The 12,088-nt window shown below is 41.8% G+C and overlaps 1 protein-coding gene across 1 annotated transcript in view; it reads left to right on the top strand.

Annotated features, from left to right (window-relative positions):
* Itprid1 (ITPR interacting domain containing 1) overlaps nt 1-11,492 on the top strand; it is a 93,432-nt gene extending 81,940 nt beyond the window's left edge. The window contains exons 11-13 of the mRNA XM_027429748.2: nt 8,178-8,305; nt 9,397-9,508; nt 11,208-11,492. Coding sequence (XP_027285549.2) covers nt 8,178-8,305; nt 9,397-9,508; nt 11,208-11,492 — 525 coding nt within the window. The remainder of the gene's footprint in view (nt 1-8,177; nt 8,306-9,396; nt 9,509-11,207) is intronic.
* The last annotated feature ends 596 nt before the right edge of the window (nt 11,493-12,088 follow it).

Raw genomic sequence — 12,088 nt, 5'->3', positions numbered from 1 at the left:
ACCACCAGCTAACTTCTGTTTGGTTCCTTGCCACAAGGCAGGCATCTGACCTCCTTGTGACCAAGGCAAGGTCAGGCAAGCACGTGTTCGGCTGTTATGGCTGCTGAAATGAGGAGCAAATTGACTCTAATCATCAATTTGTATTACTATTTTATTTTTGCTGAATTACATGAACCTCTGATGTAGAGGGACTTCTGGTCAACCTTTGGTAACTGGCTTGACCGTGAGTATTGGGGTTACTAAAACCTGAGTGATATTAATGTACTTTAAACTTTGATTAACCAACTTGTCTTTAATGAGTCCTTTTCATGCTCTTTTTCAGTAATTTTAGGGCAGGGATAATCTAGGAGTTCAAGTATAACTATCAAGTAAAATATTGAGACTACCACATCTGAAATACCACATATAAAGAGAAAAGGGTATTTATGATACAGGATTGCAGCTGTTCAGAGACATTACAGAGGAACTGTGACTTACTGAGTACTAGAGTACAATGCCTGATGTGTTCCTGTCTGTCTTTTAATTACACAAAAATATACTGAATGTCTATTCTAAACATTTAATTTATATTGTGTCATTTAATCTTAGATTTCTCTTATTCCATAAATATGTATTGGGTTTCTAATATGTGGCAAGTACTCTCTCTTTTGTAAATTAAAAAAAGAAAAGAACTAGAACTGGGAGAATTTGGGTAATCTTTCAGCACTTCTCAACCACTAAGTGGAGAATCCCAACTCAAATTTTTAGACAATGATGTGCCCAACTTTAAAATGACTAAATCTGTATGAGAGTGATTATGTGAAAGATAAAGTAAATTATCATGTGGACTTCTAACATATAGAACTCTACATAACCCTAACATAAATTGAGAAATGAGTTTTCAGATTGCAAGACACCAGACATTTAGAATATTTAAGAATAAGCCAAGAATAAAGGTTGTACTAATCATAGAAAGCTTCATATAGGCATTGTAACCAACTCTGGTTTTTTTACTTGGTGGAAGAAAAGGGCAAAGGCTGATGTATAGCTTGGATTCTGGTGTCAAACTAGTCAGGTTGAAAGCCTGGAGAATGGAGCTGTGGATATAGCTCAGTGGTAGAATTCCTTGTTACCTCCATCTTCAGTACCAAAATAAATAAAATAAAATCTGGGAGAATAGGAAAACCACCCCTGTACTCATTTATTGAGGGGTTATAAGCACTTCAAGAAATTATTCTTTTACTGTGAATAATTTCTTGTCCTGACCCTACATCAGCTGACATCGCCAGTCTTTTGAGATGTCTTTACTTGTCATAACTGAAAGAGTAGTGGGTGATATTATACTGGTAACAAATGAGCAAAGATCAGAGATGATGTCTATATATATATATATATATATATATATATATATATATGCACAGGACAGCCCCAGAACAGATAATTATTTAGTCTAAAATGTGTTGTCAAAATTGAAAACCACAGCTCTGCAACAATAAGCATTCACCTGACCATTTAGTTATATGAAATCATGTTGGACATGAAAGTTCACTAAAGAAGGCAACATCTGAAATCTTATACACATAATTAGACCACAGCAATAAGCATTCCTATTTCTGTAATGAAGTCCTAGTCCAGGTATGGAGACACATGTCTGTAATGCCATAACTCAGTAGATTAAGACAGGATGGTCATTATAAGTTCAAGGTCAGTCTGATCTACATAGCAAGTGGGTAGGGACTATGTAGTGAGACCTTACTTCAAAGATAAATTTTATAAAGAAGCATAAATTAAATCATATTTAGTCTTACATTTTATTTAAAATAACAAGAAAAATACAATCAAAATTATGTCTAAAAATTCAGAAGAGTCCTTCAAGACATACCCAGTATAACTTGATAATTATAGTGCCGTGGTATGAAGCTAAATCTGCCTTCTGATCACATCACCCCCACCAATTGAAAATAATGTATATAATTTCTTGGCAATGTTAAGAAGAAGAGAAATAATAAGCATGTATCTGTAGAAGCTAGAAGATGACTGCATCAAATCGGGTTTGATAGTTACTACCAACTTGAGGAGACCTGGAGAAACTACTCAGTATAGGGACTCAAAGCTGGTTCGAGGCTAAGGCTGCTGCTTATGATAGAGACTGAGCCTAGACCTGCACCAGGACCCACGCCTAAATATGTACCAGAGTCTTCCCTCCCCTATTTCTGTCAAAAGGGGACTTGTAGACTTACCTACTTCTAGCTGTGTGGAATGATTTGACATCTAGAAACAGGTGTTCTGCTTCACGTGGCCCTACAGCATAGAAAGGTCTGTGGCCCATAGTGCATAGTCACCATCCTCAGACTTGTATGTAGGCATCAAACTAGCAGTAATTGGCTGAGTCTGAATTTTGCTATCCGTGCTCTCCTAGCCCTGGCCTCATGATTCCTTAGCCCTCTTCCTCCTGGAGTCTGAAATTACCAGGGGTTGGGGAGACAATTCAGTAAGGTGCTTCCTGCACGACCACAAGGACCTGAGTTTGTATCTTCAGTACCCACACAAAAAGCTGGATGCGAGGGAGGGGGGCATACTGGAAGCTGCCTTTGTGGGGCTGCAGTGAGAGACAGCTGAGCAGCCCACTGTTCAAAGGGGAGTGTGGCCTAAAGAAAAGTAGCTAAAGGAGTTAAAGGAAAAGAGGGAGATATAGCATAGTGTCAGGAGGGCAGATTCAGTTAATGCTGATTTGCCACGAGTTTGTTTTTCACCACTCTCATATCCTTAACCAAAAAGGGGATCATGGTAACACGTATATGGAGCAAACAGACTTTTCTTCCTCTTTACTCTAAGGGTTCAGTAACCGCACCTTAGATTCAACTTCTTATTCCCTGACCTTGAGGATCAGGAATAACCACACCTCAGACCAGGTCTGTTGTTATTTAGAATAAGACAGTCAACGCCAAGATCGAACATCCTACTATAGTCACACCTTTGACCTTTGGGTCTCATGACTTGCTGAGGACAGTTTTGAACTCTCTACTGTTAAGCCAAGATGGATGGAGTGCAGTCATCTTATGGGTACTAATAGGGGCATGCACCTGTAATTTCAGTGCTGGGAGGGGGGGGTGGTGCGAAAACAGGTGGTTCTCTGGAACTTACTGATTAGCCCATCTAGCTGACTAGGTGGGCTCCAGGTTTATCTAGAGAGTTTAGTCCCAAAATAAGGCAGAGGATGATTGAGGAAAATACTTGATGTCAACCTCTGACTCAAACACACACACACACACACACACACACACACACACACACACACACACACACCTGCACATACATGAACATACATGCATACATAATCACAAACAAACAAATAAAAAGAATTAGTAGTTATACAGAAAAGACACAAGAGTAATTGCTTTGGTTGAAATGGATGCTCTACAGTTTTACTAGATGGCCATGTGTTTCTCTTCTTTTAAATTTAGGGGATCAGATATATTCATTCAATGTGAACAGTGAACTCATGTGCTCAGATACACTTACACATTAGTATCTGTTTGCAGGCACACACACACACACACACACACACTTACACACACGTCAGTAAGCATTTACACACACATGTCAGTAAGCACGGGATTGCTTTCTCCCATGAGCAAGGTGTTATTCAAAACTGGTGAAGGAAAGTAATGCTTGTAATGACACCTGCTGCTTCTGAGCCTGAGAATTCACCTGATTGGGTTCGTGAAACATGAGACAAGGTTCTGTAGGACATGCGTCTTGAAGTGAAATGCTATGGGATAGCTAGGGTTAGGAAATCTATTGGACAAAAATAACTAGAAACTAGGCCATGTGTGAAATGAAGATTACAGGCAGAGATGGATGTTATCTGTCAAATGGCAACAGGCATTTAAAGTAGATGTTGAAAGGAAGAGCAAATTTGGATAAAATCTTGATTTGAAAAAAGTATCCCCCCTTCCATTGTCTCTTACCCAGTGATGTGTGACACTGTGGAGAAATCCACAGCTGACTTTGTGGTCTTTTAGCTTACCTAGAAGAAAGGTTTGTTAGTGTGATTAGATTCATATGTGTACGTGAGTTTTTTAACAATAATTCGTTGGTGGAAAACTGATGTGTTCATATAATTAACCTTCCATATATGAATTCTTGGGAGTAATTTAATTAAGATATGTTAATGCAAAGCCAAGCACATTTCCAGAATAAGATGCATGAGAAATAAGATTTCTGAGTATTAGAAAATCTTCTAAAATATTTATAGGTTTGGATAGAAGAAAACAGAAATTGTGCAAAGTTTAAAAAGTGAGTCAGTTAGGAAGTGAAAGGTTGTGTGTGTGTTTTGGTTTGGTTTTACAGGCTCACTCTTACTGTTGGAGTCTGCATTAAATGAGTTGGGCCAGTAGAACAGACCTTGTATTTTATGTGTGTTTGACCCAGTCTTTACATAGAAAAAGAAGAGATCAACACCTCTGCTTCCCTTCTTCCCCTTGCCTGGGGTTTCCTTTCTTCTGAAATATTTTTGCCACTTCTGGAGCTAAACTGTGTATTTCTGAATGACCAGAAGATGGCAGCACTTCAGAATTTTTCCATAGCACTACAGTCTTAACATCACAAACTGGCTGTCAGCTATTCCCAAATCCAAGCCCTACACCCCGTATCTCCCAACCACAAAGGGTTGCCCCCAAACATCGAGCTGAGGCTTGAAGCCCAGTGTTAATGACATCAGTCTGCTTGAGAACTGTGATGCCATGGTCTGGCCTTGATGTACCTTGAACTTTGAAAGCAGTTACCTGAGTTGACCTGAAGCACTGAGCCAGTTCCCTCCTGAGGGACAGGGCCCTCCTCATGCTGTCTGGTCATCCTTCATTCCATGAAGTGACTTGGTTAGATATTGGGAAGGAAAAGACTGGCCATGTGACTTGAATTTGAAATCTGAATAGCATTTTTGAATACAGCCATTAAAGAGATCATGTTTGAACACTTATCTACAAAAGATGCTCTCATGGATTCCAAGATCGCTTTCATTTTCATGAGCCACATTTGGTAATGTTTGAAGCCAACATAACTTGTGCCAAAGACTTCCTTCAGCTGATTCAGGTTCACTCATACTAAAGCTAAATATATCAGTCAATATATAATAACTCAAAACAAAATGAGGTAGAGTTTTCATATTAAAGTGTCAGTCTTAGAATAATATTCCCATTATGAAGCTTCTCGATGAAATAATAATCACCAAGCTGCCATGATCTTGGTCATATGACTTTGAGGATAAAAATAAAAACCAATGTTGGACTTGGCAGAAACTGAGGCAGAACGTGGTGGAGGCCGTGGCACAGTAGTCAAATGACTCTCATTTAAATTGCGTCTCAAGTGTCCACAATATCCTCCAAGTTCCGGTTCTTTGACTAGAGCAGCATTGGGAGAAAAATTTAGTGAATGCCGATTTTCAGTTGGACAATTGCTGCTTGTAAAGCATTAGACTTGTGTTAAGAGGAAAGGGGGTGAGGAGGGTGAGCTGCAGCCAGCAGCTTCTCTTACCGATCCAGAAGGGAGTCTGATAGAGACAGCTAGAGATCCACCAGTGTTAACAGCACTTAACATCAGATGGTGGCTGCCCTGGGGCTCTGGGTCACAGGAGTACACAAAGAGGAATCCAGTACACATTTCAAAACAAGGGGGAGAGCTGTCAGGAGATCAGCAAGTCAGCATAGTGTCCCACAGATAGACTGGGCTCAGTGGCTCTCAGACGCACAGGGGACATCAGTAAAAGTGGTGGAAACAGATTTGATTCAGTAACTCCTGGCAGTAAGGGCAAGAGCTGAACTTTAGTTTGATCTGTGCAGGAGTGATCTGGGCAATTTAAAAACAAAGAAGGAGATAGAGGTGGGAGCAGGGCCTCAATTGGTGGGTGTGAATGCTAGAAGGACACACATGATTGTGACCTGACTGTATCTTAAACACTTCTAGGTAAAACAGTAAACAAGCTTTCATGATCTTGCACATGTGATTTTGAGGAGAAAGATTTTAAGAAGTCTTGGACTTTCCAGAAACAGAGACAATTCCATGCTCCCATGGAGACTTCTAGTTGGGTTCACATCAAATGAATGGCTCTCAGGTTCTTAAGAAAGACACTTCTGGCTTGTACAGCAGGCCTGTTCACAACTGCGAGCCCTTTTAGCAGCTGCTGCAAAGAAGGAAGGCTAGAGTCTGTGTCTCTGTGCCTCCCTTCCTGGCAGTGCCCACTCAACACAGCTCTCAGCACTCAGCAAGAAGCTCTTTTTTGCAACAGATGGATGGGTCTATTGTAAAGATCCACAGCTGGTCAAAATGCAGAGAATAAATACACCTTGTGGGACCAGACAGAATATCTATAGTTCAACCCCTGTATCATTTCAAGGAACATCCTGGAAGATGGGGTGGGAAGACTGTAAGAACCAGAGACAGAAATGTCTGCTGTGTGGCAGTGTGGACATGACAGGGATGTTACACCCATAAATTCTCAACAACCTGGTTGCCTGCACAAGACCTACAAAGACCACTCCTGTTTCCACACTAGCATGTATGGAGGAAAATTCAACTAGGCTTACCCCTAGATGAAAAACTACAGGCAATCAATGCTTGCTAAGAGTGAGAACGAGTTTTTCCCCCCCAAGTAGTAGGCTCCTATATCAAGTGTTTATTCCTAAATACATTCACATAGGAGCAACAGAAGGGTGCGTGTGTGTGTGTGTGTGTGTGTGTGTGTGTGTGTGTGTGTGTGTGTGTGTGTGTGTGTGTTTGACAACCTCGAGCTTTCCTAGGTGTTGTTTTATCTTTGGCACAGTGACTGCCATTAATCTACTGCCATTTCAGCTAACCATTGCAATTCCACAGTTACAAGCCTGCTTCTCTTGCAGTGCCCTGGCTGCTCAGGCCACAGCCTGGTGGGAGCTTTGTTTCCATAGGCACTGCTTCTGCTGATCTGCTAAAGTTAGCTTTAACTAAATCTCTGTGGTTCTATTTATAAATAAGACTCAAGATTCAAAGGCTGGGCTGAAAAACCTGCTAGCTTAGAGAGGTTGAGTAGCACCTAGGTAACCTTCTCTCCTTGCTGGCTTCTCTGAAAAAAAATGTCCTCCCACTCCACAAATAAAATAAAATAAAAGCTGTGCCACTCAAAATATCTCCTATCTCCTTCTGGTCTTCTGGTGCTCTCTCTCTCTCTCTCTCTCTCTCTCTCTCTCTCTCTCTCTCTCTCTCTGTCTGTCTCTGTCTCTGTCTCTCTCTCTTTCTGATATCCTGTCCTCTGATGCTTTATGGTTACTCTCTATCAACTAGTTGCTAATTCAGTCTCCTGAGTCTAGGTTTATTTTATTTGATTAATGTGAATGCAAACTCAGGGTTCACAGTGTGATTGAATAGCCCTCATCACTTAGGCAAGCAATCTAACTGGATGATAGTGGGTGGTCATCCTAAGGACATACCCAAGTGCTATGCCAGAGGCTTGTCAACTCACTACAGGTCAAAATTATTAGCTGTAAAGAATTCCATAGCTCCTGGAGGTTGCAAGAATATATTAAATTAAAACACCAATAGACAGCAAGGGTTGAAAACTGAGTGGGTCTGGGATCAAGAAGAGCTCAAGTCTTGATTCTTGCTCATAGAGATCATGGGAGTCTAACATTTCTCTCACATGGGATTGTTAGATGAGTAGACTGGATCCTGCAGATTTCCCTCTTTAAGGATTATGGTTAAGAAAGGGTGAAACTAGTAAAAAGCACTCTAAGCAGATTTTCCTGAACAAATACATGAGTAGGTGTGTTCAGTTTTCTCAATGCTAAGAGTGAGCAGGCACCAACACTGAGCAGGATTAAAGGAGGCTTCATTTGTCTAAGGGTAAGTCTGCTCTCTGGTGATTCTTTCTCTTCTCCTCTGCCTACCTCCTTGCATCTCTGTATTGTGTAGGACTGGTTTGGGCTCCCCTGAACATAAGTAATTCTCACCTAGGTACCACTCAGCAACCACTCCCCTTTGTCTTAGTCAAATGCAACCTCTAATTTCATCCAAAGCCACGGGCTGAGCCTCCCTTTTCTCCTCTAAAAATGTTAGCAGTTGGTTTCTTTGTAAACAGTGAATTCCAAATGGGAAGGAAGGCAGAGCCTAGCCCTCTAGCCACATTAGCAGAAAGGTCACCATTCTCTGGCTTTTCTGTTTGTTGTCAGTGCACAGTCTATGAAATGGAAACCATGAAGATGGTGTGCCAGACTTTCCAGGAGCACTTAGAGGAAATTGAACAGCACTTCATGGGACAGCAGGCACTCTTTCCCAGGGACATGTCAGAAGAGGAAAGGTAATTATCTAAGGCAAGCATAAAAGTAAGTACCAGACCACACACCTGGAGCAAGGGAAGGGAATCAGGGCAGACAAGGCAGATGAGCATGATGGAGCAGGGCTAATGAGAAATGGGCCAGCTCTTCCTTTGCTTTCCTGGTCTTAGTTTTGCTTTCTCAGTGTGAAGCTGAGAGACCCATCACTGGATGGGTCCTCTCTTATTGAAGGTTGGGGCTATTTGGGAAGGTTAGAACAGGGGCAATTAGCTGGGAGGACAGGAAAGGCCAGCAGGATTTCTTTAATTGATAGGAATGGAGCTTGCACAGAAGCAAATATTGGAGGGAGGTATTAGAGTTTTGAAATGTGCATTATTGTTACCAGGATTAAAAATATTACCAAGATGGATACATCACTGATTGCCTGTGGCTGTGGGGATAGGTTTTAACAGTAAAGGGCATGAGTGTTGTGGATTCTGATTGGGGCGATGGCATGTTTTAGAGCTGCATGGCGGTCATCCTTAAACAACTTTGTGCTTTTCTTATAAATTATGTATTGCATGTGACAGTTTCTTGAAGTAGGTAAACATTATACATAAATTCTACCAAAACAGGCTTTCCATTTAAAGGGGGGATGTTGGGGATGTGGCTCAATGGTAGTGTGCTTGCATAAAATACAAACCCAGAGCTTCCATTCCATTCCTGAAAAAGGTGTGCAGGGTGGGGTGGGGGGTACCTGCCCTAGTAGCAGATTTATCTCTACAGCTGAATCAAATAAGGATGGCCAAAATGTCTTTTAAGTAATTACAGGGGCAGAGAGATGGCTCGGTAAATAAGGGCACTCACTTTGCCCAGCCGGACTACCTAAGGTTCATTGGGAGAACTGCTTGCAAGTTTCTCTCTGCTTGCCCCTCTCCTCATACACTGTGCCATGCATGCACACATCCACGCACACACATGAAGGCAAGCACACACTCACGCACGAGTGCGCATGCACATAGGTACACATAAAATTGAGAAAACATATCAAAGGCAGGACCCACTTCGTGAGAGGGACATGGAAGACTGCACCTGTGGGGATTTTGAAGTTTCCTTTTCCGTTGTCTCAATGCAGGGAAGAGGCTGAGGACCTAAGAAGTTTACGAGAGGCCCTGAGGCAGCAGGTGGCAGAGCTGGCCTTTCAGTTAGGAGACCGAGCCAGGCAAATCAAAGAAGGGATCCTACTGGTAAGGGGTGTGGTGGAGAATGGATGCAGAATCAAACTGTCCTCAATCTACAACTCATAGGAGAGCTGCTTTAAATAAGAAGCCAGTGCTGTGACAGTTTCAGACTGTAGCTTTGCATGCTACGTGGTCACACCTGCATTTTAGACATCAAGAGACTAACCTTGAACTGCTCTTGCCCACACAGCTGTCAAGTGGTGGGTGGCTCACTTTGCAGCTATTCCAAACTTTCTCCTGCTATGCAAAGGAGAGCAAAGTACTAGCACCCATTTTCCATGTGGGAACAAGGCTCTCAGAATAGCAAAGCTCACCTTTTGAGCCAGTATAAGCTAGGTCACTACTATACCCTGCTATTAGTTCATATGCCCATTATAGAACTTTAGGACTCCATAAACACCTTTCTTGCATGTCTGAGGTAGCTATTTGTCTCCTGCATGCCGGCACTGGCCTGAAGAATCCCTCTTTCCTACTGGGGCCTCCATTCAAGTGAAAACAGAATTTGTGACCTCTTCAAAAATTAGTTCTAAGATAAGGCCGAATGAATCAGAATTGGAGTCTATTAAAGAGGTTTTTAGCATAGATTCTAACCACAGGGGTTAATAGAGGGCAGTGTCGGGGGAGAGTAAGGCATGTTCACATGTGGAGAGTCACATTTGGGTTTCTTTTTCATGGGTACATAGAGGATTTGTGTAGTTCTCAAATTACAGGGCTGTAAGTTGTGAAGGACTCCCTCCCCCTTTTAACACTGCTCAAAGACAGCAGCTCCCAACAAAGGTACTGGTTACAGACAGAGGGGGAGATGGCTCAGGAGTTAGGAGCACTTCTCTTCCAGAGTTTGCTGTATAGTACCCATGACTGCTGACTCACAACCACCTGTAACTCCAGCTGTAGGGGACCCCTTAGGCAACTACAAAGAGATGTGTAAATAATTATAAATTATAAAAATATTTTTTAAAAAATCTCAAGGGTTCCCTTCTCTCAACTTGTAAATTTCATGGGGGATGTTGTTTAGAGTTAAGAGCAAGAGATGAGTAGAAACTCATGGTCTCTACATAGTTTATATAACGGTTTATAATATATATACAATATAATATATAATAATATGTAATAGTTTATTTATTGTCTTTTGTAAAATATCTTTGGAAACATACATTGTTTTGATGAGCAATTTTGGCTTTCTTAGTAATGTCTGGTTTCTTGTCTTTCTCTACAGCTCAGATCCCTGGACCCACACATTTCTCCCCATGTACCCTGGTTACTTTCTGTGGCTATGATAAAACACCATGGCTAAAAGCAACTTGGAGACCAAAGGGTTTATTTAGCTTACAAATCACAGTAGATTATCAGGGTAAACAAGAGTAGTAATACAAGTCAAGAACCTGGAAGCAGGAACTGAAGTGGAGATTATGGGGGATTTCTTCTCTCTGCCTTGATCTCCAAGACTTGCTCAACCTGATTTCTTACACATCTCAGGACCATCTACCCAAGGGTGGCACTGCCCACAGTGGGCTGGGCCCTGCTACATTCATTATTAAGCAAAATATACATGCTATGTGATGGAAGCAGTTTCTCAATTGAGGATCCTCTTCCCAGATGACTCTAGCTTGTGTCAAGCTGACGAAGTAACCAGTGTAGCATGTCACCATGGCTGTCTATCTTCCTCTCTTGCTCCTCACCCACTCCTTTTTGTCTTTTCTTCCAGCAGCTAGACCATCTCTCAGAGGAGCTTCCTGAACATTGTGCAAATCTGCAACCGTGCAACTGGACAGATGAAAAGCATGGCCAGAGTTCATGGGTTCAAACCCACACTGTGGCCCCTGAGTCTGTCCTTCCTGCCAGTAGTGAGAAGCAGACACCCTGCCTGAGGTTGCCTCAGCTGGTTGCCATTGGTCACTCTGACCTTGAGACCAGAGGTGGGATGGTTCTACAGTCACCAGCCATGACAGAATCAAGTCCAGGTCCTTCATCAAGTAGTGCTGGAGAGTAATCTCTGTAGACCAGAGAGAGTTTGATGATCTTTGTACAAAATGGAAGGTCTCAGAACAACTGTAGCAAGAAAATCCAAATTCTATTTTCCCATTTACTCTATGATTAAGCTTAGAGTATTTTAATATTCATTGAATACATAATAAGGAGTCACTGGGTTTGCGCCTGTCTGGAGTATATTATAGTAACTGAGTAGCATATGGCCTAAAGGATATGGCCTCTACTCTGAGTAGCATATGGCCTAAAGGATATGGCCTCTACTCTGACAGAGCATGTATCCTAATGGAGAAGAGTGGATATAAGCACAAATATGTATCTATAATTAAAATGCAAGAAAAAGACAATGTGACATTAGTTTATGAAAGATGAGTATCTGAGTCTGTTCAGGCACCTGGAAGGCATGTTTAGGGATGTGATGTTGCTGGTGCTGGAAGCAACTGTGAGCAAGACAGAATGTCTGTGCATCAAGAGTTGGGTAAAGTGAGAGAAACAAAACAACAAATGAAAACCATTTCCACACAGACAGTTCATGGAGGAACCACTGTGTGACGCGGTGGAAAGTGCCCTGGGGGCCTCATCAAAGGGAGATATTAGGAA

Source organism: Cricetulus griseus, chromosome 8 (assembly GCF_003668045.3).
Source record: "Cricetulus griseus strain 17A/GY chromosome 8, alternate assembly CriGri-PICRH-1.0, whole genome shotgun sequence".
Lineage (NCBI taxonomy): Eukaryota > Metazoa > Chordata > Mammalia > Rodentia > Cricetidae > Cricetulus > Cricetulus griseus.
Note: the sequence above shows the minus strand (reverse complement) of the source record. Positions and strands in the feature narration are given on the sequence as shown.